The sequence below is a fragment of the Rhinatrema bivittatum genome, chromosome 2, assembly GCF_901001135.1.
Source record: "Rhinatrema bivittatum chromosome 2, aRhiBiv1.1, whole genome shotgun sequence".
In the NCBI taxonomy this organism is placed as follows: Eukaryota; Metazoa; Chordata; class Amphibia; order Gymnophiona; family Rhinatrematidae; genus Rhinatrema; species Rhinatrema bivittatum.
Window position 1 is genome coordinate 501,574,185 of NC_042616.1, and position 27,969 is coordinate 501,602,153.

Genomic DNA, 27,969 nt, shown 5'->3' on the forward strand with positions numbered 1-27,969 from the left:
CCCTTTTTAAATATTGGGGGTTACATTAGCCACCCTCCAATCTTCAGGTACAATGGATGATTTTAATGATAAGTTACAAATTTTAATTAATAGATCTGAAATTTCATTTTTGAGTTCCTTCAGAACCCTGGGGTGTATACCATCCAGTCCAGGTGATTTACTACTCTTCAGTTTGTCAATCAGGCCTACCACATCTTCTAGATTCATTGTGATTTGGTTCAGTTCATCTGAATCATTACCCATAAAAACCTTCTCCGGAACAGGTATCTCCCCAATATCCTCTTCAGTAAAAACCGAAGCAAAGAAATTGTTTAATCTTTCCGTGATGGCCTTATCTTCTCTCAGTGAAAGAGGTTTCAATAACACAAAAGAATGGGAAGGGATTCTATTTACACACTCTGGACCTAGAAGGCTAGCCCTTCTCCCAAAGATCAAGAACCCACTCCCTGGGGCAAAAGGACTAGTGACTGTACCATTGGGACTCAGCCCTAGAATTTTTATGGCTCCATCAGAATTCAGCACATACCCTGAATTAGGGTTATAAATAAATAAAAATAACTAAAAATATAAATAAAAGAAGCGAAAGAGCCATTTCTAGATCTAAGAAACTAAGTCAAAACCTCCTCTCCAAGCCCTAATAGTACAACTGACATTTTTATTTGATTATGATAAAAGGAAATATGTTTTTTCCTCCTTAAGAGCGGAAGGATTTTTTTTTTAAGCTTATGACTCTGAGCTGCCTGCTTCACCTCCCCACAAAAATGCATTTTGTCACTTTTCCTAGGAATTTTCATTTCTTACATTCTTACCCTTCAGCTTCAGCAATGCTTCAAGTTTACAGGGCATGGCTGTTTACTTAGTTGGTTGTATAGTTGGTTTAGGTTGAAAGAAGACCAGAGATCTATCAAATCTAAACTCCTATTTTCCTTTCTGCTTGATAATGCGGGGAAGACAAAAACAAAAAAACTACTGTTCATCTGTCACCAAGTCAACAGAAATGAAAAAATATATGTTTTCCTGACCGCAGATATGAAGACTGACTTGGATACTCTGGATTAGAACTTGTGTCTAGCGCTGTGCTTCTCAACCAGAGTCCTGCAACAATGGCTTTCCTGTCTCATCATAGTGGCAACCCCAGTGTAAAGCTCTCCCCCTCCTTCCCACAGCAATTACAGGGCAGCATAAGTTCCATCACCCAGAGGTATAGCAAGGTCTCTGACGCCCGAGGGCCAATGCATTTGTGTTGTCTTCCCTGATTCTCCCCTTCTCTTCCCTATCACCTGCAAGTGCATCATCACACAGCACAACCGCTCGGGGTTCTCTTTTCACTGGAGAGGGGTGACTTCTGTTCACCCTAAGATTGTGGTGGAGTAGTGGGAGGGGAAGGGAGGTGCACAAACGTTCTCCTCTCTCATATACACACACATTCATCCTCATGCTTACATAGACACACAAAGACACTCCTCTCTCAGGCACAGATACACACACACACACACACACACACACACACGCTCCCTCTCTATCAGGCACACACACACTGGCTCCACTCCTTCTCCTATACAGACACACATACTGACTCCATTCCTTCTCCTCCACACACACATAAGCTAGCTCAATTCCCACTGCTCCACATATACACACATGCGTTGGCTCCATTCCCTCTCTTCCACATACACACGCTGAATTCATTCCTTCTCCTCCACACACACACACACACACACACACACACACACACACTCGCTGACTCCATTCCTTCTCCACCACATACACACTCACAGGCTGGTTTCACTCCCTCTCCTTTACACACATACACGTGTTGGCTCCATTCCCTCTCTTCCACATACAAGGGCTGACTCCAATCCTTCTTCCACACACACACACACACACTGTGCTGCCCCACCCCCTCCATGTCCCCCTGTTCATTCATTTCCCTCCAGTAATCTAATCTTTAAAATCTGATATTCCTCCCTACCCAGGTCCACCCCCTCTCCTTTGGATCCTATGACCACTGCAAGGGTATTAGAAGCCCTAGATGAACTTTAAAGCCCCCACCCTGGCCCTCTACACACACAAGCACACTCTTAAAAAGTATGCCTTTACAATAGATTTTACATTAAAAAGAACATCCAAAGTAAAAATACAGCAACCTGCATATTATGTTTACATGCACTGCTGTGGCACTAATCAGAAAACCTTGCAAAAAATACCCATATGGTATTAGGCCTATTTTAATGTGTGTTGGATGTGGGCTTGACTCTCAGAAAGCCATGAGTGAACCATTACAATATAGTAAACATCCTATACCAAATCAGCACTAACTGCCAGCACTCAAACAAAAACAATCTTACCTATGAAAATGTAATGCTGCAAATAGTACACCAGGTCCTAAAATACTATTACAACTCCTATTAGGAAAACAGAACAAGCCAGGCTGCTATAGATCCCAACACAGAGAGTACACGCTAACAGAATACCTCGCATGCAGAACACACAGACCGTCACCAAATACAGAATAAAAAAGAGACCATAAAGAATAAATAAACATGTGCAGACAAAAACTTGAGCTAGAAACCGCAACAAGCCAGACTCCGAATAGAGTGCACCAATAGAAAAACAGAAGGGAGCAACACCATATGCTCTCCTCCCTCAATCTTTTCTCTCGCCTTTCCCCCACCACACCCAAACATTTCTCCCCCTCTTCCGATCATTTCACTCAGAGACTGCCCCCACTCTGATCCCCTCATACACACCCCACAACACCTTTGATCCCCAGACTCTTTCTTTCCTCCTCTGCTCTTCCCCCCACCACAGCCTCTTCGATCCCTTCACTCACTCTTTTGCCCTGCCACATTCCATCACTCTCTCTCCCCTTCCTTCCTTCCCCTCCCTACATCTCTTCATTCACTCTTTTGGTCCTTTCACCCTTACCAGTGTGCTCAAAAGCAACAGAGGTATCATAAGCAGGAAGCCAAAACACACCCAGGAGTGGCAGAAGCAATGGGGCTGACAGGCATTCACCCTGTATCTATTGTTTTTTGGTTTTTTGGTTTTTTTTTACCTTGGCTGTTGTCTCTCACAGCCTCCTAAACTGTGCTGGGAAATTATACAAAGCCATGTGACCACCCTTGTTTCGGGGCAAGCAGCTCCAAAACTCTGTTCTTCTCTGCTTCCTCCAAGGCTAAGGAGGGCATACATGTTATTGCTTTTGGTCTTTAAGGCTTTTAAAGAAGATGGCCCCTCTTATCTTTCTGACCCTTTGCATCATTATGTATGTAGAGACCCCCAGGTCTCTACGAGATGGCCTTAGATCCCTGCCTGGCAGTGCATCTCGAAAAGACAGACCATTCCATTCAGCACCTCCCCCCCCCCCCCCCCCCCCCCGATGATGCCTGTGATGGTTTGAACCTGGTCCAGAAGGGGGAGGTCAAGCCTTCTGGTTTAGCAGCCGAGGAGTGAGGAGCTATTTTGGTTTCCCTGCCTGGGGCCTACCAACCTAACTTGGAATTTTGTAAAGAGGGGATACATTGAAGTACAGTTCCTACCTGTGAGGATCTGCTGTCTGTTTTTGGAAAACAGATTTTTGTTAGAATTTTTCTACTTTTTGAATTCTTAACTAGGGGGGGAAACCCTGATTCACTCCTGGTATAGAACACGCCACACATCTGGAGGCCAAGGAACTGAAGATCTGTCTGCCCTTGTCTAAGCAAGCAGAAGTTTCTGCAGTGACGGTGTCACCCCAGAAGTGACACTGCCACTGCAGATCCAACTCGATGATTGCGATCCTCCAACAAAATGTTCTTGGCCCTTCCAGAGCTCGGCATGTGTATCTGACTGAGTCTAGGCGGAGAACATTTTTCTGTATTGGCCCTTCACTTTGCAATGCCCTGCTGGATGATATTGCAACGGTTTCGCAAACACTTGAAAGGTTACCTATTTAAAGAGGCCTTCAGTAGTACCCTCTCTGAAACTGTAGGGAATAAAGTGCAGAGTTTGACAGTCAATTGTTTATGTCTGTTATCTGTTTATTGCTAAGTAGGTGGGTTTTTTTTTTGACTGTATATTATTGTCTGTCTGTAAATTTTACATTGTAATTTCCTGAGCACATTTTTTTGTTATGGGGAAACATAAATATTTTTAATAAATACATAAATAAATATATCCATGCAGCTACTGCTTCCGCAGGGGAACAAGAATTGGTATACATTGTTGGCTCTGCTCTGCTTTTTTGGGTCCCAGAAAAAAGGGTGGCAGAACATCATTCTGGGTTGTTCTATCAGAAATTAAGCCCTTGGGGATGAATTAGCACAAGTTTGAAAGTTGTGAGCACAAGTGCCAGTCATTAAGGCCAGGGTTGAAGCTTTCACAATTGGCACTATTGCTCACAAGTTTCAGGCTTGTACTCTGCACCTGGGTGGGTTCTGATACTTTCCCCTTTTAATCTCCTCTTATTTCTAAGGTAAAATAACTGCACTAGGGATGATTATTCAGCACATGTAAGCCTCTGTGTTCCCATTATTAACACACTGGCCTTTCTCTATGCCTTCTGTATAAAATCTGGCTATCCTTTTTGAGAATGGGTACCCAGCTCTCAACCCCATACTCCAGCTGCAGTCGGACAAACACCTTGCTGAGATCCTCATTCCTTGCATCTCTACTTGCATATCCTGTACTTGTGCCTGGATATCCTGCAGATGGTCATTCTGCACAACTTTTGTAGCGGCCCCCCAGAAAGCATGTGTGGGCTTGAACTGAATCCTTCCCCAGAAATAGTCTCCTGTTACCCTTCCCCAACTTGGCATCCCTACTCTGAATTTCTGTACTGCGAGAGGCCTCTCCACGTGCATCAGCCCTTCCCAGTTTCCCTGTCCACCTACGTAAAATATATAATTTATAAAATGGATCAAACAGCGCTGGTTTTTTTTTCGGCAGTCACCTTTGAAGGGACATTTGCTTTTGTCAGTCACTCACTCACTTGACTTGTCTCAACCATATCTCCTTTGATATCTCAAATGTTACATCTTTAAAAGTCTCGGATATCATGGCCGCAAGCTAGTAATATACCAGGGATTAAATAATTACACAGAGTGGGAAATAAATCTGTAAAAGGGCCTGAAAGGGCTGTACATAAAGCCCGAACAGTGTGCTAGATTTAGAACAGAAATGATTCTCCTGTGAAAATCTTATTGTTCTGGTCTCCATCCATGTGAGCTCCTCACGCTCAGGCCTACAGGATGTTAATGCTTTTCTAGACCTACCCGAAGTGTGGCTTCAACTGTGAATCCTTTCAGGTCCCCGCTGAGGGATGCACTGGGTGGGGGTGAAGGAGGTGGGACTATCCTAATTGGTTGTCAATGGCTTCACACCAGGCTTCACAGCTGCAGTTTAGGATTAGCATTTGCAAATGGCACTTCAGGAGAAAGATCAAGAGTAAATGACCTATGCATAGTCAGGATGACACACACACACACACATATATATATGTACGTGTATGTATGTGTATGTATATATATTCAGAGGGAAGTTTGGGATTGTTTACTTCTGGGCAAAAAAAATACTGAACCCAACACTCCTAGCAAGCAATGTCACAAAAATATAACATTAATACCTATTATGCTGTCTTGTTTCCATTCTCATGACTGATTTCTTCCTTTGTTTCCCCTAGTTGGAGATGGAGGTGGTGATTGATGAGGGAGCAAGATTTCTAGAAACAATAATTAAACTTATTTCTAACAAGGTATAAATCTAAAGATAACTCCTTCATGATTGCCATTTTTGGAGTATCCTTAGTTTTGATTTTAGATTCTAACTCAGCAGCCCTCCAAAACTCTCAATAAACAAATTTGTCTAACTCAGCTGAAAAATGTTTGAATATTTCAGGGGCCTACTTCCCACCTTAAAAATAAACATGATTTGGTTCTCAGACGTTCCTGTTAGCTTGAACGCTTGTACACTATCAGTGTACAAAGTTTCAGCTTCCTACAGGTCTAAAAGCTGATTAGAATGGAAGGACAGGTGAGACAGCTCTGCAAGCAGACAGCGGATTCAATGGCTAACTCTGGTAGATTTGCAGAAAACCTTTCTAGAACTCTTTTTTCCAAAAACAAAAAAATGGAATCTAACGTCTAAATTGCATGGACTCCAGCTATTTTAGGTGAGGGCAGGCAATGCACAAGCGTCTTTACCCAGCTCTTGCAACAGTTACGTAGTAAATGTTGGCAGAAAAAAAAAAAAAGACCAAAATGACCCATCCAGTCTGCCCAGTTGAGATTCATCTGCTTTGGTTTGATAAACAGGCAACCATCCACGCGCCACCCAACACCAGTTCCCCTCATTTTTCCCCCTACCCCAGACAAAATGGGTCATGTTTCTATATCCTTCACCTTATCCTTGAATCCTGTTCCTACCACTGCCCCCCCCTATTAGTCCCAGGCGTGTCTGGAATCTGCTCATGTACTGGCCTCCATAACCTCCACTGGTAGGCCACGTCAGGCTCTTCTTCATCGAGTCTTACAAGAAGAGCACTTAATCTGACACCCTCCACGTGTTGGCACCAAACTTTCTCACAAGCCATGTGGCCTTTGTCTAAAACATCTGGCCTCCCTGCGCTCACTGAAGTTGGGGTTTTAGCCAGGGTCACTCCATGCAGGTTTCCCCAGCCTTCTTAGAAGCCAAAAATGGTCATATCACCTCTGTCAGGCTTGTTACCGCTGCTCCATACAGGTTACCTCTGTTCATACCAAGAAGTTGGATGCAGTCACCCCAGCCCTGCTAGGGTCATCACTGCTGCTCTGTTTAAGTTACCCCAATTTATTCTTGGGAGCCAGATGCTCTCATGCCACTGCTGTTAGGGTCATAGCCTCCACTCCCCGCAGGTTACCCCCCCCCCCCCCTACTGGCTATCCCTGTGGCACTACTGGCTCGTGCTTCTGCTTTCCCTTCACTTTCTGAAAGTAAGCATCCTCTATGTCTGTCCCATGCCTTTTCTGAAGGTTATTATCATTTTAGCCTCCACCACCCATTCTGGGAAGGCATCCACCACTCTCCATGAAAAATGTTTTAGTGTCATTGTCCCTGATTCCACCTCCTTAGAGCTTCAGATCATGGTCCAAGGTTTCCTATGACCTTACAATAACCATGGGACCTTTGATCATGGCCACGGAAAGAAGGATGTGGCATTGGTGACTGCCAACACTTCCAGAGCCTCTCCCACCCACCCCAGTCAGTATTCCCTTTGTCAGTTCCTCCATGCGACATCAATTCTTTCAGGAAACACAGAGACGTAAATAAGATTTCATTCAAACAAACAAACATTCCTTTCAAAGGGATTTGTTTCTTTACAAAGTGGAAGGGAGAGGTCTGCTTTGAGTTTAGTCTTCCAGAAGATGAATTCTCTCTCCTAGCCCTAAGACTACGTACACAGGGAAATGTAAACAGACTCACAGTCTGTTCAGACAGTGAACTTTGCTGTTCTTTGAACCAAAGCCTCCATAACAGAGTAGTACTAATAATATCATTCTGCCAATGCCTTTATCCCGTGGGCTTGCTCTTCATCCAGGGAGATGGTGCAGGCAAGTTCTCCACGTCGCACGCGAAAATGAAGCAGGAGGAAGCCTGCCTCTTTCCCTTCAGGTAAACACGGCCAAGTCGACTGACGCAGCTAACAGGAGAGTGCAATATTTACGCAACGATGAGGCAAACATAACGTGAGAGCTGCCAAATAACCAGATCCCACAGAAGGGCTTTCTTCAAAGAAAGCTGCTCAGTCAGTTCCACAGAGGAAAAACAATCTCTTATGGCCCTTCAGCTCTGAAATGTAAAGTGTGTGTATGTGTGATGTGCTGAGGCACACGTACACCTGTGTACACTGCAGCTGACCCTATCTGTGCTAATATTCTGTTTAACACCACCTACACACATTCACACACACACACACACACACAAAGTTTATTATTACTTAAGCACCAAGGAAACTATCTCCTTTTAAAAGCAAAGAGGGGTGGAACGTTTCCATTTTATCAGCAGACAAGCTGCTTCAAAGGCCAAGCAGTGACGTTTTGGTAAACAGCTTTCCCAAAAGAATTGCTGGCAAAGGAAAAAAATCAGACCAGTGACGTAAATGATTACACTTATTGACAGTGATCTGATGAGATAGAAGGCAGCCCAGCTTTATACTGCTCCTCCCTGCACATCTTTTATTTCTTGTTCAATTTATTTACAGACACTGCATGCTACGCTCCCGGGAGAAGGCCCTTGTGGTCCTGCTATCGGCTTCTGGTCTGTGGCACTCCTTCCCTTAGAGGTAACCAGATCCCGTACAAAGCCGGTGAGCAGAATGGTGGCTTAGATCAGAGGCCATCAAGGGCTGACACACAATGCAGAGCGAGCTCAGCCCTGAAGAAAGTAGGTGAGGCACAAAAAAATAAATACATACACAAGAATCAGGGTCGTAGCACAGTCTGTGACGAGATTCATACATAACCGGGCCTATTCACCGAGAATAAAAGAGGCGCTGCTGATCTTTTATCAGCCAGATACGCCTAATTTCTTCCACCTCGCCCACCTCCAAGCACGGAAAGCTGCAGTGATCTCCGGAAAGAGAGCTACTAGGCCAGCATGCAAGTACTTCTAGGCGATGTTATTTTTATGCTGTAGTACCTTCAGCAATTCAGTACAGATTAGCTGTTGGACAACTAGCTGAACCACCTAGAAAGAAAATCAGTGGTATTGAGTCAGACTATCTCGGCTCGCAGCTCAGCACACTGCCATAAAGGGCTGAAATTTAAGAGAAAAAAAGGATAATGTTCATTTCAATTTCTCCAAAACAGGCATGGTCATATCACCTCTGTCAGGCTTGTTACCGCTGCTCCATACCGCTGCTCCATACCGCTGCTCCATACAGGTTATCTCTGTTTAAGACCAACGCTAAAAGTATTTCATGGTGAAAACAGACAGTGCCATTTGCAGCTTCAAACCCCCCCCCCCCCCAGAACCTGCCTTTAAAGTGTAAGAAAGAAGAGAGCCGTTCTGTACAGTTGCCTCCGTGACTAGCTGGGGGTGGGCAGATAATGGCCTCAGACTGTGGCTAGGGACAGTTTGCATCACACTAGCTCACAAGCCAACAGAAGTAACATTGCCATATTGGCCAGCTGAATCCCCAGAAATGGTGTTTGGCGAGCCTTCAGTGTAATGCTGGAGGCGCTGTCTCCAATACTAGGTAATACACTAGAAAGACGGTAGATCATCTACGTTTGGATGGATAGGCAGAGAAAGGTAGCCATAGCAAAAAGATGAGAATATACTTTATCAGCCATTTACTAAAAGGCTTTTTCCAGTTTGTGTGCATGCTACAAATGTTTAGTAATTTGCTCTGACGGTTCAGCTCATGAATAAAATCAATTATGTCTGTGCTAATACTTTCAGGGTATCTTTTCTGGAGAACTGACAAAGAAAGGCCTTTCTGGTTAAGCTGCAATGGCCCAATTGTTAAACATTATTTCTGGATAAGCTGAAGGAAGCTGCTCACTATTTAAGCTGCACGTAATCCTTTCTTAGCTTTCAAATCCCCCACCCCCTCAAAGATAGGAAACAAACTCCTGCAAAACTGAATCGCTAAATGAAATTGCCAAAACAAGGATTCGTTTTTTAAGCTTTGTCTCAGTTCTGTACTACAACCTATAGGCACGGAGAGCAAACAAAATGAAGGAAAAAACAAGCAAACAAAAGCTGGACCAGGTAAAATGATCTCAGGGTAATGGTGCCATCCCAAAACCCAGAAGCTCATGGAGAGGCTAATGTCTTCTCCGCAGGTGATAAATGGGTTGGGTCTGTGTAATTAAGTGCTGAAGAGAAAGGAGACTGGAAGCCCAGGCTAAAGGCTATCTGAATTCTGTAACCGAAGAGGCAGGGATGAGAAATCAAACCTGGGCCTCTTTATTTCTTTACCCAGAAATGCCTTTGTATGGACAGACAGAAGGACTGAACCAGCCACTGAGTGTTGGATTTTTTTTTTTTAACATTAGTTGAAAAGTGCTTCCAAAGTGAAATGCCAAATAAAAAAACTTCAGCAGAGATCCAACAAACATTTTCAATAGTCGGGGAATCATGCATAATGCATTATTTTGCACTTGAGCTCTGGGGATAAAGAACTTCTCATTCAAACAGACCACTCTGAACTTTCATGGCCATTTCCCCCTCCCCACACTCCCCTCCTTCTGACTAAGATGACATTCATTTGGAAACAAGATTTATGCCCAGGACCCTTCAGCATTCCCCAGGATCCATTGTCCCCCAGATGATTCACTGGGTTGTTACCACTGAAATTCCAACCTCCCAGTGAATAGGGCACGTTTGGAAAAAAGAAAAAAAAAAAAAAGGGTCTCTGATGTGTTGATTGCATTCATGCCAGTAATTCATTCTTATCACTGTTCTTTCAGGCAAAGCTTATCCAGACTGGCTGCATGAATGAAATGCCCTAACAAATACAAAAAAAAAAAAAAGAAGCTGAGCACAGCCTGATTCCATCCCTTGGGAGGAAACTGCCAAACAAAACTGGCATTTTTCAATGCGATAAAGGCAGCCATGTTCCCCTCTGATTTTGCTGTTTTCTCTACACACCCTTTTCCTGCCAACAACTAAATGTCACACCCACAAGTATTAGGGGGGAGGGGAAAAGGCTGTGACAGATCATGCAGATTCTGGTACAAAAGAGTGTGGCAATGATGTCCTGCAGTAATAAGTTCTGAGTTTTACCCCTTTCATTTCACCCTTTTTATTCTCCAGCCTCTTCTGGATGTTCATGTTAGGCAAACTGACTTCTTGTTGGCCAAGTGTTGGGGGTGGGGAAGATGCCTCCCAACAAAGATGATCCCTTCAGTACTTCCTTCTGCCACCAGGGGTCAGCCATGCAGCGCAGGTCCATCAGTCACACCCCCATTCCAAGGCCATCCCTTCTATCCAAGCAGATGAATAGATTAGATGGGCTGGATGGTCTTTCTCTGTCGTCATTCGCTAAGTTACCATGGTCAAAGTGAGATTTCTGGTGGCCTACATGCCACATTCCTGACCATGCCTAGTGGTTTTTCTAGCACAGTAAAAACAGCTGTCAGACTCGGTTAATCCCTACAGGCGTACAAGCTAAATTTTTATCTGGATTAAAGACACATTCACATAAAGCAGGTGATGTTCCATACATATTAATAGAGGGATTATTTTGCTTTTGATGTACATGCATATCTTGGCAGCTAGATCAAGGGTTTTTAACTCTAGTCCTAGAGGGCCACAAACAGACCTGGTTTTCAGAATCTCCACAATGAATATTCATCAGATATCTTTGCAGTCTCTTGGCCCAAGAATTGGGTTAGTTTGCAAATTGTGGTTACTCGGGACTGGCGCTGAGTACTCCTGATCTAGGCTAGATAACCTGTTAAATTATCATAAACATTATAAACATTAGGCTTGGTTTTCATTACCAGTTGTCTGTCCTTTTTGTTCTCTGAGACTTGGAAAACAAAGGGTTTCTTTGTTTATATTTTCTTCTAACAAAAAAGAAAAGCTCTGCTTTACACTTTTTAAACTCCTCGCCTGAACTGATACTGGCCTGAAATATCCTTTTCCCAGATATGCTTTCTGGCTGTAATATTCCACATTCACCTCTAGAGAACTCTACATGCCGTAAAGTTAATCAGAAATTCGATTATTTATGGAGACCGGTCATCTGAAAGGTCCTGTGGCTTCTGTCTGGACAGACTAGATAGGCCATGTGTTCTTTTTCTGTTGTCACTTTTCTATGTTTGTAAGTTTCTGAAATACGCAGAGCTGATGTGGAGGTCTCAGAGACAAATGTAGAAAAACTACAAGAGCAAGTTTGATTCTCTAAAAGCAGTGGTCTCCTTGTTAGCAAGCTCTACCTAAAATAATTGAAGGCGAGAACATAAGATGCCTTGACTTGGGTCCTGGGCAGTTACTCAACGATGCAGCACTCAAGCTGAGTGAAACTATTGGCTGAAAACCCCACAGGGGTACAGAACAAGACATCACTCGCTTCTGAGAACATTTCAACCTAACCTATCCAAAATGCTGGCTTTGTTAACATGGTCTCTCATTCTGTATGGCACTTAAGTAGGCAGAATAGCTTTAAGAACAAGAGTTATTTTCTTAATGATTAGGGGGTGTTTTCGAATGTCGGTCCCAGGCTGCCCATGACTTGTGAGAAGGGGTAGACCTTAAGTAGTTTGTTTTTTTTTATTTATAACTATTAGCAAGGCAAGACAGAGAAGATGAAGCAGAGCAGCAAACAGCACAGCAACCATACTTCAGAGAAAAACAGTAAGCTTATCCCAATCGAGTAAAGGCCCTCCTCAGAAGTATATAACATAAACCATCTCAAATTATACATTTGTAATCATTTGAGGGAGAATTCCGCCTGTTCCGATACTTTCCTCACAACCCATCGCGCATTCAGGATTTCCCTTTCAGAGCTAAAGTTAGACTTTAGTAGTTATTTTAAGGGTAACTCTATGTTCAGGTTCTGCTTCTGCCAATCTGCCACTTACACTTTGCTGTGACTTTCTGGCAAGTCACTTTATCTGCCATTGTCTCCAGTATGTACTTAGCTTGTAAGGAGAGATTCACTTTACCTTATATGTAATTTGCCGTCTGGAGTTCTAGTTTAGGGCAGTAAGGGCACTATACAGTATGCCTAAATAAACAAAAACCCCTGGTGGGAAGCCACAGCAAAAATACATAGCTCCTTGTTTTGTCCTACAAGGTCTTCGAGTGAAGCTGGGGTTGGCACAGTTTGCTCTTTTAGGTCCACACCCTGAAGCCCAGAGCAAAGCCTAGTGTCAAGCTTTACTGAAAGATTGCTCTCAAGGTGCATTTCAATCCAGATGATATTCTACATCACTTCGCATTTGATCATTTTTCATTACCTATACACTGCCGATCTTAGATGACATTGGCAAAAGGAGCTGAGAGGTGCAGGAGAAGGCGAGAGGGAGCAAGTGCAAAAGGGAGAATTCGGGAGAAAGCAAGAGAACACAGGAAAAGCCGAAAGGAAGTGGAAGAAGTTGAGAGGGTGTGGAAGAAGCTGAGAGGATGTGGGGGAAGCTGAGGAGCAGGAGAGGTGGAGAGGGAGTGGGAGAGGATGGGGGGGGGGGGGAAGAGGGGGACAACCTGGGAGTTTGTGGAAAAAACTGAGGAGGAGTAGGACAAATATGAGAGGGCGCAGAAGAAGCTGAGAGAGTAAGGGAGAAGCTGAAAGGGAGCAGGAGACACTAAAGAGGAGCAAGTGAAGTTGAGAGGGAAATTGAGAACCTGTAGCCTCATGATGCATTTTTTTATGCCCAAGACGTTGCTCTAGGATTTTACCTTTACGGGGGAGGGATTTCCATTTTCCATTCCCTTTGGTTTCCCACTCAACTCGAAACTACGTTTTTGTGAGAAGCAAGAGTTGCTGCTGCTTTCATCAGTTCACAGACAGGGTAAATCTCCTAGGCAAAGGAGTTGCTTAAAAGCCTGGGCCTGCAGGGCAGTGCAGTTGGTTAAAAATACATAAATCCAGGCAGAGCTTATCCGGCATGAAATGTGCCCTTCCGGAAATACATGGGGACTGATGGATGGATGGGTGTACCCTGAAGGTCGTTTGTCATGGGGCTAATAAAAGCACAGCCCCTTGCTTCCTTGCAGTTCATCCTTCAGGCCGTTTCTCCCTTCCCACACAACTGCACTGGACATTGTGTACCTTAACGACTGCAGGGTGACGGCAGGAATCCAGGCAGTAAACAAAAAATGAGAGAGAGAGAGAGAGAGAGAGTGTGTGTGTGTGTGTGTGTGTGTGGGGGGGGGGGGGGGGGGGTGTTTCCTCAAAGCACAAGCAGTTTTTTCTCTTTACAAGCCAAAATCGTTCCAGTCTTATTGCCTGGGTTACAAGCAGCTTTTCTCCAGCACTGCTGCTGCTTGGAAGTGTCCTGTCTTCCTGCCGATAAGCTCCTGTTTTCTTTGGCTCACAGGTATCGTAACGAAGTCTATATATTACTGCACGGGGCCTGCCTGGGGATCTTGGAGCAATTTGTTCGGATTTTTTTTTTTCTAACTCTGGGAAAAAAAAGATCTAAAATTAGAAATGTCCAGACCTCATTCTTCCTGAGCGCTCGCACACATCAGCCTACCTGGCTGGAAAAGGACAGGCAGTGTGGTCAGTTTTGTGTCTGGGTTCTGAAACGCAAAGAGGCCAATATTCAAAAAAGCCTCCGACAGCTAGCGTAGCCAGTTAAAGATGGCTGGACGAGTTAACCCGGATATTATTCAGCGGGATAAATGTTCCGCTGAATATCCATGAATAAAGTTCTCTGGGAAGGCTTACCCAGGTGACTTTGCAATCTAACCACCTATATTTGAATATTGCTGGCTAGTTTGCAAAGTTATCTGGGAATGTGTTCACTTTGAAGTGGCAAAAGGCAGAAAATAAATAAACAACAAATTTAACCAGCAATATTCAAAACTGTTGTGGCCTCAGGGCCCAATCTGGCAATTCCCCCCCCCCCCCAACAGCATAAAAATTTGCAGACCTCTAGGTCCGATAAGCCTTCTGACCCCTCCCTCCCTAATTTAAAAAAATAAATAACTTACACCTGCCGCTTTCTAAATTCCACCCCCCCCTCCCAACCTCAGCTATAAGATCAATCCATTAACCATCCCGCCCCCACCTCCACTCCTAACCATGAAATTGGTCCAGAAGCTCGGATCTTACGTCCGGCTCCCAACACATCCCACGTTGCTCTGATGCTCTCGGGCTGATTGCATAAGTGGGCCAAAGCAATACCCTGACCACTATGCTAGTAGCTTATTCAGCCAGCGTGGCAGTCAGAGCTATGCTGGTTATTTGTGTTCCGCTCTGAAATGTCCCCAAATTAACCGTCTAAATTTTAGATGGATAATTAGACAGATAAGTGCCTTTGATATTCAAAAGTACATATTTATCTGGATAACTCAAAAAGACATCCGGATAAATGCCTTTGAATATCGACCTCAGTGATTTTTTTTTTTTTTTCCAGCTCTGCCTACTTAGGGGCAAACATGGTTGAATGCCGATGGTTTGGGATGTTTTTTTTTACATGCATTGCATTTCTGCATAGGGATGCTGAGACTGCCTGGTTTGTCCCGCATGACTCACTGAGAGACAGGGTAACTACAGAGCATCCGTCCAACTATAGCAGTGGGCAAAGCTATTCAAACACTATTAAAGAAAAGGATTGCGCAATACCTTGAAACTAGTAGATTATAGGATCCCACAGTCTCACTAGAGGGAGATCCTGTCGAACAAAGTTGACTGAGTTCTTTGATGGGGTTGCAAAGGAGTTATTATCAGGAAGCAGTGGATCTTATCTGTCTGGACTTCCACGGGCCTTAAATACTCTTCCACAGAGAAGACTAGTGAGCAAGCCATACAATATGGGACCAGGAAAGAAAGCTGCTAACTGGATGAGGATCAGATTCACCCGCAACAGATTTCACAGGAACATAATAATGATGACAGAAAGACCAACTAATCCAGCCAGCCTGCCCAGAAAGTTTCTCGTGGAAATAACTGCCACTCCGTGCAGGTTATCCCCCCAAGCCTTACGTTAAGGGTTGTAATATTAACAGATGAAACCAAGCAACTGACAAAACCGTAACAGAAAGTACTGCTAGCAGCATTTTACAGGGGGGAGCAGCCTTCTTGACAATTCAGGCACTGCTTTTTGAACGTGCTTTGCTTTTGGATCGGGCTGCAGCAGCAGTCCTGCACTTTTATGTTAATGACTGCATATCAGTACCTCGGCCTGTAAAAGTCAGGGCCCTGCCTTGGCTGTCATCTGAATCCCCTTCCTCTCCCCTCCCCCTCTGAAGTGGAGAGTGATGCTGCCATTGCATCAAGATCATGTAAGCTAATTAGTTAAAGGTAGTAATCCCCCCCAAGCCTTCCATTAAGGGTGATAGCTGCTGCAGTGGGGGGTGGGGAGCAGGTTACCCCTCTTCCCCACCCCCCACTGCACCCTTTTCTAAATTTCCAATTCTGGAATTTAGGAATCCACTGTGTTTATCCCATGCCTTTTTTTTTTTAATTTGTTTACTGTTTTCATCTTCACCACCTCTTCCAGAAGGGCATTCCAGGGATCCACCACCCTCTCTGTGAAGAAATATTTTCTGATGTTGGTTCTGCGTCTTCCCCCTCCCCCCCCCCCCCCCTGGATTTTCATCTTTTGTTTCCTTTCCACTAGAAAAGGTTCGAGGTTCATGCATCATTAAACCCTTTCAGGTATCTGAAGGTCTGCATCATATCTCCCCTGCACCTCCTCTCTGCCAGGGGATACATATTCAGATCCTTCAGCCTCTCCTCATAAGTCTCCTGATTAAAAACCCCACACCATTCTGATCGCCCTTCTCTGGACTGCCTCCATCCTGTCTCTACCCTTATTGAGATACGGTCTCCGGAACTGAACACAGTACCCCAGGTGAGGCCTCGCCAAGGACCAAGGACCTTTTTCTTACTGCCTATTCCTCTCTCTATGCAGCCCAGCATTCTTCTGGCTTTAGCTGTCGCCTTGCCACATTGCCTCACCACCTTCAGATCATCAGACACTATCACACCGAGGTCCCTCTCCCAGTCCATGCACATCAGTCTTTCACCGCCCAACACATACACCTCTTTAGGATTACCGCACTCCAGACGCCATGACTCTGCACTTCTTGGCGCTGAATCCCAGCTGCCAAATCTTTGACCACTCTTCCAGTTTTCATTCTCTCTACTCCTTCAGGCGTGTCCGCTCTGTCCCATGGGTTGCATCTGGCCCGCAGAGCTATTTTTTCTGTCCTACCGTACCTTCCTTGACCACAGCCAAATTGGCTCATGGTCCAAGGTTTACTTTTTCTTTTGGCCACATACACAGCAGCAGTGAGATCTTCAATGCAGGTGGGGTCTCCAATCCCCAACAGCAAACGAGGAAGTCCCATGCGAGATGCTGTGAAAGCTCCAAGGTCGGAAAGGTCCTCAGCTCGCACCAATAGAAGAGGAAACCCCACACATGAGATTTTTTTATAGGGGGAGGGATGAGTGAGAGGGAGGAGGAGGAGGAGAGTGATATAAAGAAATAGAAGGAGAGGTAAAGTAGGGGAAGGGAGGGGAGTGAGAGGGAAGCAGAAGTGAGATGAGATTAAGGGGAAGCACAAGGGAAGGCAGTTGAGTTTGAGGAAAGGAAAGGTGAGGGGAAGGAAGGAGTATGAAAGGAGAGAAAGGTTGTGAGTGAGGGGAAAGGAGAGGAGGGAACAGTGGTGTGGTAAAGGGGAAGAGGAAAAGGAGTATGAATGAGAGGAGAGGAAGGAAAGAGTGAGAGTGAGCATGGGGGTGAATGGGAGAGGGTGCCACAAACACACTACCCTGCCATTCGTCCACCTTCCAACTCGCTCACTCTCCCCGAGGGCAGATGCTGAGGAAGGGGGAAGGCAGGGGTTTGGCTTCCTGGGGGGGTGGCAGGGTTATCAACTTCCTAGAAATATTTATACTTCTGTGGGAACATTCCCCCCCCCAGCATATCAAATCACGGAAAGGGAGAACTTCCCCTAAGCCCTCCCCACTGGTGGGGGGGAGGGGGAGGGGTCATCAAATCTCCCACCCACCCCCAGCCTTCTTGGTAATTTGAAATGCTGCATGCAGCCCTTCACGCATAGAGTTTGGGGGACCCCTGTTTCAGAGAGACTTAAAGGGAAAATACGCTTATATGCATACGAAACAAAAATCAGTATCAGGATAAGCCCAACAGGAAGGAAAGGAGGTCTGAAAAAAATGGAAGAAGGGTCACAGGTCTGGAAGCTGTGCTTCAATGAAAAAAAACTGTCAAACTACGCATCTAGAGTGCAGAAATCTATCAGTCGCTTATCAATTAGGAGAACCAGTACCGGAACCTGTCAGTCAGGAAAGGGACCCAGGAGTCATCATCTCAGATGGAGGTTGCCTGAAGCAACAGGGAAACCTAAGGGCATGGTTGGGTAGGTACGTTATCACCAGCAGGAAAAAAGAAGTTAATTCTGCCCTTTTATAGGTCGCTAATGAGACCCCGCCTTTAACAGTTAGTTCGTATCTCCAAAAATAGAAGCAAATCATTTGCTGCCCGGTACCGCAAATGCGTTTGAAGCAGGCCCTGTTCACCAGAAGCACTTCTCGACCCTGGGCGAAAGCGAAGCGCAGCGCAGTGCTGCAGAGCGTGGGAGTAAGTGTGCTGCTGCTGCAGAAGAGGGGAAAGCCTCCAGCCCCCACCGGTTAGGATGGGTGGGGGGAGGGAGATTCCCAGCAGGGTGAGGGTGGGGGTAGAGAGGGAACATGCTAGGCAGGGGACGGGGGCCGAGATAGGGATGCGGCTGAGCAGGTGGGTGGGAGAATCTGCTTAATATCGTTGGCTTCTGTCCAGCAAAATAAATTCCAGTATATACCTGGAAAAATGAGACTTTTTTTTGGTTTGTTTTTCCAACTGATTTTCTCCTGTTTTTGTTCTTGCCATAATAAACCATGATAAATTCCCGGGAAAAATAAAGAACAATAAAAACCGAAAACGAAGCCCCCCCCCCCCCCCCCCCCCATCTACCGGTACCTGACGCGAAGGCCCAAAAAGGAGAGCTGACTCGCACAGAGTGGTGGTACGGCTACACCAGTTTGCCAAAAAGAGAGGGTAAGGTCAACCAGCAGGCAGCAGTGTCTGGATGTTGGCACACTCTCGTGCAGAGGCTGGGAAACTAGCTTGGGCAGCAAGCAGGAAGGAATAAGGAGCGAACTCAAGGAGGCGGTTTAAGCTTTTTTTTATCATATGGCTCACAGCTGGGAGATATGCTATCAGCAAGGGGGAAGACCTGAGCTAGAGCAAAGCAGACAGTCAAGCTTGTGCACTGAAAGCTGGGATATATTCTTAACTACAGAAGGGCAACTGGGCAGAAGGTGTAGTCCAAATGGTCCTCTGCAAACATTTATTATATTATTATAGGTGGGGGGGGGGGGGGGGGGGGAAGCCACCCAGCTCAAGAGGTTAGTGAGGGTGGGCTAGATAGAGGGGGAGGGGGCACACTGGGGTCGTCGTCCGTCCCCCCCTCGGCATGAGGCTGTGAATTTTTTAATTCCCTGGAGTGCCTTCAATTGGCCAATTTGCCTCTAAGGATCATGGGTAACAAGGGGGAGGGGGAGAGGGCTTGGGGTAGTGGAGTCTATCTTTTCCCGCCTGGTGCAACAAGGTAGTGCGGTTAACTCAGTCACTCGGCGGCTGTGGCGGCGGCATTTTTTAAATTTTCTCCCGCCCTTTTTTACGGTTTGGTGATTGTTATGTTTATAAGTGGGCTTATGTATGTCACAGCTGTGGACTAATCCTGAGCCTAAGTTTGCTGTTTGTTTCAACAACAATGATAAGTACCTGGGGGAGACTTGGGAGTGGGGGCTGCTACACAAGGTGGCTTCATGCAGTGAGGTCACGGGTTCTTCCTGCTGGGCCGTGGCAGGGAGGACCTGTAAGCGGCGGTGGGAGCCTCTGGTTGCGTTGGCCATTGGGGGAGGGGGAGGAGTGCAAGCAGTATGTCACTGGGACCTGGTGACAAAAATTGTTATGAGGAGGTGGACAGGGGGGGGTCAAATTGTTATTTGTTGAGGCTCAGGTTAGGATTTGTTACTGAACTGCGGCCTTGCTCAATTCCCAATTGGTGTCCTGTGTGTTTTGGGGGTGAGGGGGTGAGGGAGAATGCGCTATGTCCCGCCTTGCCCGTGTTACTGTCTTACCTTATTTATTTATATATCACTCCATCAGCCACTTTGGGCAGCTAATACCAAAATGTACATTAAAAACAAATAGTAAAAGTTAAAATAATAAGACGAAACTAAAACCATTACAGTTGAATGCCACCCCAGATTCCCTCATTACACATTTATCCACTGCCATGACCTCTCACTCTCGGTCTTCTTGCCATTCATCAGCAGTTTAGATTTAGATACACATATGCTGACTGTTTGAGAGATTTCATTATTAAAGCAATATGCCCTTCCAGTTTTCACTGTAGCTTCAATACCAAAAGTACACATGACATAGGTTTACTGAAATGTCAGACATGGCACTGCTCTTAACCCCAAAGTCAAGTTCGGTTTGGGTAAGTAAGAGCTGCCGCGTGACTCATATTATGAGACCAAGGGAGTGACCGCATGCCGGGGTACCGCACAGCAATCTGACTTTTCAGCTCATTCCTCTGGTCAGTAATAAGTATGCGCCGCTGTCCTGGCAGCGCCAAGAATACTTTCCTGCTTTATGCATGGCTTCAGAAAGTAATGACAATAGAGCGTTCGCCCTCGCTAGACTTTGCTTTCCACTCTGCTTTTACGGCACCAACAAAGAACTACATGGAGGAAAAGAGATGTGTATACCTCTAGCTGTTTACTTTGATCCAAAACAAAAACAAAAAAATGTGCCGGAAAGCAGAATCCAGCCTGAGGAGGAGTGCTGGGTACCGGCATTAAGCACACTTAAAAATATCTCAGCGTAAGTAAATGCGCACTGCGTGTCTGGCAGCAGGATTTATGCAGGAAAGAGTCTGCGTGCAGTTTCTAAGCCAGTCTCGCTCTCTCCAGCGCCCCCTCCCTCCCCGCTCCAGGCAATCTAAAATTACACGTCACCTTTTGAACCAAAGCTTTGGGATCTAACGCCGCCGGCGAGAATCACTACTGGGCAAGGTGGGGAGGGGCGTGGAGCAGGATCCCCGCTGCTGGAACAAGTTTCTAGTTCCACATGCTTTCAACTTGCAGTGGCTTGTGAAATGCGATCAGCTCACAAGTTTAAAGTTGTGCCTGCTGGCCCAGGCGCACACAGAGAAGGCACTGCATGATGTAGGTAGATCAGGGGGGATAGTCTTGCTATTCAGAAGCAGAATAGCCACAGGTAAGAGAAAAAACCAAAAACAAAACCCCGTGCTATTTTCGGTAGGTTGTGATCATCTTTCCTTGAATTAGCCAACGAATAATTTCAAAAAAAATGTTTAGATGACATTTGATGCGGTCCCGAAAGCTCCTGTTCTACAACATGTTTGCATAATTCCTCTGTTTGAACCTGAAAGGATTCACAATCCACAGAAAATCCAGTTTTGTCCAGGACCACAACGGGCAAATGCCAGGGAGTTCCTTACTCTGAATGTTCAGAGCAAGGAGAAATCCTAAAAATGTTGACTAGGCTGGGATTTACTGAACATGTAAATAACTTCTTTCTAGGCCCAAAACGTTTATATGTTAGTTTAGTGATGTTGGTTGATATTAACTAAGAACAAACAAACAGCCTATATTCTGGTTCCAGCTTCTAGAAATATTGGGACTTGTATATGAAGAGCTCTCCCCGCAGCCCTCTTCACAATGCCGACCCAGAACTGGATTTCTGCTTACGGCTAATTACAGATGATGTGCAAAACACACATGCAGTATATTGATATCCTTATTTTATTCAGGATTAAGAAAAACAAACACACCTTCACGTCCCCAGAGGAAAATAACGTCTGTTATACCAAGTCAAGCAAAAGGCAGTTTTTAAGAACTCATTCTATTGTCTGACATGTATTATCTTCTAGAATATACAAAGAAACCCCAAATTAAAAGAAAGCTGAGGTTCTTTGGTCCAAATAATCACCGAATTTTCCAGCCAAAGATCTCACATGCACTATTTAAAGCCTTTTCGAGGCTCCGTTATTTAAATTCATCTCTTTTTTGCATTTATTCATCCTGCATAAAATATCCTGATAGCTTGTTCTGATTTTATTTTCTACATTGAAACCCCCCCCCCAGCATTAATGGCGAACAAGATAGAAGGAAAAGAGAACAGCCGCTATCGCAAGGCGCTGGTTAATGTTCCACCAAAGTAAAAGGTCAAAAAGACATATCCAAGCAACCCCCCCGGGGCTGAAAGAGAACGCAAGCACCACCGATGACTGCCATCAACAGGTTCTCATTCCCAGGCTCTCTCATCACAGACAAGATAAATATAACTGAAGAGCACACACGGAACCTCCATCCCCATCCTGCCTATAAATTACAAACCAGCAGAAATACCCTGAGGCTTCAGAGAGCAATCGGCTTTCGGACGTAGTGACTTGGTCCCGAAAGCGCACGTACAAATGACAACAACTGGATAACTCCCTGTGTTGGCCGGGTAACCGGTTACCTAGCCCAACCAGCACAGACTCCAGCTTTCTCTTGCACCAGGACGGCTACCAGAACTCTTCCCTGCGTCGCTACTGCAAATTCCTCTCGTGAAAACCCGCCTGCCCTCAGGCACAGCACAGATGGGGGGGGGAGGGATGGACGATTTAAGTCTCTTTACCTTGTATTTCATAGCTGCACTTCTTTGACGGGATGAGTATCCGGGCGGACTACAGCGCGCACATGGATCGCTTTAAAACGAAGTCTCCTCTTCGCAGCCTCAACTCCGCTGAGCGGAAATGTGCGCTCACCCCCCTCCCCCGGAATGCGGCTTCCCAGACGCTGCCTCAGAGCTCCGAGCGCCGCTAAGTTTCCAGAGGATCTGAGCTGATTTGTTTTGATGGCTGCAGGCAGAGGAGCGAGAACATTTGCATCCTTACTCGTCATTGGCTAAAATGAGGGAGCCGTGGAGCGAAGTTCATGTTAACCTCGCCTTCTTTCTAACTTCTGAAAAAAAAAAAAAATCCGCTGGACGTAACATAATGTTCTACCTCAGAAGGAAAAGAAAAAAGCACCACAGCGAATTCTTTGTATGATTAGCTTATTAAAAAAAACCAAAAACTAATAAAGTAATGTGTTTCGTTTATTTTGGCTTGTTTGAGAAATCAGTTCACAAAGCAAGCCCTGACAATCCTGTGTCCCAGCAACTTTCCCCATAAACCGGTTTAATTTGAAAGCTGTTCACGGTCTCCGCCTGACATGGTCTGGGAGAAACAAAAAGATTTCTGTCTAGAAGTCCCTTTTTACTATCATCCCCTGCTGGCACCTCTTTTTGGAGGTTGCTTTACTTTTGTCCTTTTCATAGTTCAAAGCAACCTAGTTAGCAGCTACAAACTAACATCTCAGATAGTCATACTAACAGCAGGACAAAAAAATTAAACTACAGATAGATAAATACAATATTTCTAATTACAGTATATGTACAATGCGTAATGGTTGCCCAATAGATAAATATATTTTTATTGGGTTATCCACATGATATAAATACAACTGTAAAGGAAATTATGGTTGTTTGGAACTCAAACTAATTTTGCATTTATTTTCTTTGAAAAAATGCCTCCCTTGATTTATTTGATGATTGATAAATACCTATTAACTCAGGTAGATTGGAAAGCATAAAAGTCTTTATTTGAGCATCTCTGAGTCTCAGGAAGAATGGCATCCCTCTAGCCCTGCAGTTTGAAATATTGAAGCACTGCTTTGGCATTGAAGTGGAATGAAGCACTGAATCACCTCTGAAAAAAGAGACATATCTAATGTCACTGAATCAGCTGCTGGCAGCATCAGTGACATCACAAAGGTACTAAGACAGCTTTGGCCAAGTCAAAACAACCTGAAGCAGCTACACCAGGATTAATTCAATTATTATTATTTACAGTTTCTTTATAGTGTAACCAAAATACATAATGGTTGGATGTTTTCTCTTTGCCCTGTACAGTGTTAAAAAATTGGTTCAGAGGAATAAATGTAATTGGACAGAACTAAACATCATTTTTGCAGCATAAGAAAAAAATGTCAGTGGGCCAAATACTTCCACATGTTCTGCAATTTGCACAGATCAGGAATTCTGCAGAATTGAAGCCACTGTTTACTTATGGGCGAAGGAGTTTCCCTAACTTACTTGTGATTTTGTCTCCTATGAGTTACAGAAATCCTTCCCTCACAGTGGGTAAACCTCCTATCTGAAAGCTTTATGGAACTTTCTTCAGATGGAACATAGCATCTTCATTTAAACTCCGGGGATTATATGCTTTAAAGGTTCTAAAAATGTCCCTGAAATATAAGTGGATTTGGATTCAATTGCTTGTTTTTCGAAACCTGAGATCAAGGCGAGTTCTTACATTCAAGTATAGTAGGTATTTTCCTGCCCTAGAGAGCTTCCAGTCAACGTTTGTACCTGAGATAATGGAAAGTGAAGTGACTTGCTTGAGGTCACAAAGAGCATCAGTGGGAGAAGTGGCAAATGCAATCCCTAGTTCTACGCCTGCTGCTATAACCACTACCTACTCCAAAGGGTGTTATTGTTACACATTTTTATGACAAGAAATTGAAATCCGGTCAGCTTAAGGAGCTATTTTGGGAGCATGGCAGTGTGGCACTGAACACTTCAGACCTCAGACTGGTACTGTCCCTTCCAGTGAACATTATTACTGGCATGTCTCCAAGAAATGTCATATTATTGGGCCAGTGCCCTTAGGTGGGGCTGACATTAGCAGGGCCCAGGATGAACCAACAGAAGCGGGGCCCTGGAACGCTGAATTTATAGTGTTCGGGAGGTAGCTACCATGGAAGGGTGGGGTCCAGTGCTGTCACCTCTGTTCAGCCTCCCTCCCCTGCCCCCCACCAAGGGTGGCCCTGCATGTAGGGTGACCAGCTGGCTTGCTTCTATTGGGGAAATCAGAATGAAAAATCCAAGCCCAAGACTATATCTGCCTTTTCAAAAGAAAAAATGGCCCTACCCTATAATCCTAAAAGTGTGATGCCCTAATTCAGCCATGATTTGGTGTTAAATTTACAATAATACCAGCCAGTGTTCTGTTTGAAATACATGGGATCACTGCCTCCAATATTTTATGCTGTTATAAACCGCATTGTGTGGTCCTTTAGGGAACCAGAAAGTGCTATAGAAAAACTCTCAAATGAAACCATTTTTGTTCTAATCTCTCCTCACAAACAGAAGTTTTTGAATTTTGAAGTTTTGAATCAGTTTGGTCTTCATGTAACACAACATGAAACTCACAAGTTACGTGCATCTCTCACTCCTCTTCTTGCTGTTATTATGCCCTTTGTATGCATTAGGGATGTGAATCGTTTTAGGACGATTAAAATTATCGTCCGATAATTTTAATATCGTCTTAAACCGTTATGGAACACAATACAATACAGATTCTAACGATTTATCGTTATAAATCGTTAGAATCGTGAGCCGGCACACTAAAACCCCCTAAAACCCACCCCCGACCCTTTAAATTAAATCCCCCACCCTCCCGAACCCCCCCCCCCCAATAACTTAAATAACCTGCGGGTCCAGCGGCGGTCCGGAACGGCAGCGGTCCGGAACGGGCTCCTGCTCCTGAATCTTGTCGTCTTCAGCCGGCGCCATTTTCCAAAATGGCGCCGAAAAATGGCGGCGGCCATAGACGAAAAAGATTGGACGGCAGGAGGTCCTTCCGGACCCCCGCTGGACTTTTGGCAAGTCTCGTGGGGGTCAGGAGGCCCCCCACAAGCTGGCCAAAAGTTCCTGGAGGTCCAGCGGGGGTCAGGGAGCGATTTCCCGCCGCGAATCGTTTTCGTACGGAAAATGGCGCCGGCAGGAGATCGACTGCAGGAGGTCGTTCAGCGAGGCGCCGGAACCCTCGCTGAACGACCTCCTGCAGTCGATCTCCTGCCGGCGCCATTTTCCGTACGAAAACGATTCGCGGCGGGAAATCGCTCCCTGACCCCCGCTGGACCTCCAGGAACTTTTGGCCAGCTTGTGGGGGTCCTCCTGACCCCCACGAGACTTGCCAAAAGTCCAGCGGGGGTCCGGAAGGACCTCCTGCCGTCCAATCTTTTTCGTCTATGGCCGCCGCCATTTTTCGGCGCCATTTTGGAAAATGGCGCCGGCTGAAGACGACAAGATTCAGGAGCAGGAGCCCGTTCCGGACCGCCGCTGGACCCGCAGGTTATTTAAGTTATTTGGGGGGGGTTCGGGAGGGTGGGGGATTTAATTTAAAGGGTCGGGGGTGGGTTTTAGGGGGTTTTAATGTTCCGGTTTTTCGATTTTTCGATTTTTCGATTTTTAACGATTTTTAACGATTTTTCACGATATTTTACCCCCCCAAACGGCAACAATACGATTCCCTCCCCCTCCCAGCCGAAATCGATCGTTAAGACGATCGAGGACACGATTCACATCCCTAGTATGCATGGACTGTTTTCTCCATGGCCATAATGCACGTCTCGGTTAACTACATCACAGAATTAAAAGAACCGTCAAAATAATATATAGGTTTAAACTGGAAAAACATATTTCACACAATTTGAGGTGAATGTTAAAAGCCCGGCGCGCACATTAATTAGGGGACGTGCGAATAAGTCAGGCTCGCATGCACCAAGCGGATTTTAAAAGCCGGCGAGATGCATGTATCTTCTGCAGCTTGCACGTCTAGAAAGTTTTCAAAAAGGGATGAGGCATGGGCATGCTATGGGTGGGGTATGGGCGTTTTGGGGCGTGAATCCCCCCAGTTAGCCCCCTGCCGCGTAACTATGTCTGCTATGGATGACATGCAAGTTAAAAATTAAAGAAAACTAGGCAGATCTGTGGACTTTTGAGGGTCGGGGGTAACTGGGGGGCGTGAAGGCTATTAAATTAGGAGGGCTTGGAGGACCTATTACTTAACTGGACAAACTGGTGATGAGCTGGTTAAACTGGGAATAGCCTCAGCACGCGCACCTTTTACAATCCCCCGATATATATGGTAGAAACCTGGATTTGCGCGCCCATTTACATGCCAACTTAAAAAATGGCGCACGCGTGTGCGGCAGGCTATTATGTAACATGTAGACATGTAGACACCATCACCTTGGGGTGATGGTGTCTAATGATCTGAAGTCGGCGAAACAATGTGACAAGGCGATAGCTAAAGCCAGAAGAATGCTGGGCTGCATAGAGAGAGGAATATCGAGTAAGAAAAGGGAAGTGATTATCCCCTTGTACAGGTCCTTGGTGAGACCTCACCTGGAGTATTGTGTTCAGTTCTGGAGACCGTATCTCCGAAGAGACAGAGACAAGATGGAGGCGGTCCAGAGAAGGGTGACCAAAAAGGTGGAAGGTCTTCATCAAATGACTTATGAGGAGAGATTGAAGAATCTAAATATGTACACCCTGGAGGAAAGGAGGAGCAGAGGTGATATGATACAGACTTTCAGATACTTGAAAGGTTTTAATGATCCAATGACAACGACAAACCTTTTCCATAGGAAAAAAATCAGCAGAACCAGGGGTCACGATTTGAAGCTCCAGGGAGGAAGATTCAGAACCAATGTCAGGAAGTATTTCTTCACGGAGAGGGTGGTGGATGCCTGGAATGCCCTTCCGAAGGAAGTGGTGAAGACCAGAACTGTGAAGGACTTCAAAGGGGCGTGGGATAAACACTGTGGATCCATAAAATCAAGAGGCCGTCAATAAAGAGTGGGTGGCTCGCCAGAATGACGGCTACTGCCTGGAGATAATACCCTTATTCAATAAACATACACATGGTTACTGTGACTCCAACATCACTCTAAGCTACAACAGCAAGAGGAAATGTGGAAAAAAGGATTCGCACTCACAAAGTGGGGAGTAGCTGGCTTGTTACGGTGGTTACTACCCCAAACCAAATAAGCCTGATACTTCACTTTCAATGCATATCCAGCATAGCTCTCTGCTTCAACGGTAGGGGAGAAGAAAAACTGATACTTCACGCATAGCTCTCTGCTTCAACGGCAGGGGAGAAGAAAAACTGATACTTCACGCATATCCAGCATAGCTCTCTGCTTCAACGGCAGGGGAGAAGAAAAACTGATACTTCACGCATATCCAGCATAGCTCTCTGCTTCAACGGCAGGGGAGAAGAAAAACAGCCAATAGGGGCTGAATAACACAGTCTGGGTAAAACGGGTGGACATGGGTGTGGCTTGCTTGTTGCAGCGGTTACTACCCCTACTACCCCTAACTGGTCGGGCTTGATGTTTCACTTGGTTGCAGC

General features: G+C 45.3%; 1 protein-coding gene and 1 long non-coding RNA gene across 3 annotated transcripts in view; one reads left to right on the plus strand and one right to left on the minus strand.

Moving 5' to 3' along the window:
• Positions 1-27,969, minus strand: part of NEDD9 (neural precursor cell expressed, developmentally down-regulated 9) — a 393,338-nt gene that overhangs the window by 72,370 nt on the left and 292,999 nt on the right. Inside the window, exon 1 of one of the 2 annotated variants that reach the window (XM_029590662.1) lies at positions 22,362-22,624. The exons of the other annotated variant lie outside the window; for it this stretch is intronic. Within the exon in view, the coding sequence (XP_029446522.1) occupies positions 22,362-22,373 (12 nt within the window). The 5' untranslated portion in view covers positions 22,374-22,624. Of the gene's footprint in view, positions 1-22,361; positions 22,625-27,969 lie in introns of those variants that run through there. 2 annotated transcript variants of the gene reach the window in all.
• On the plus strand, positions 20,684-22,795 carry LOC115085076. Its single transcript, XR_003854706.1, has 2 exons — positions 20,684-20,936; positions 21,827-22,795. It is a non-coding gene; the product is annotated as an uncharacterized LOC115085076 (long non-coding RNA).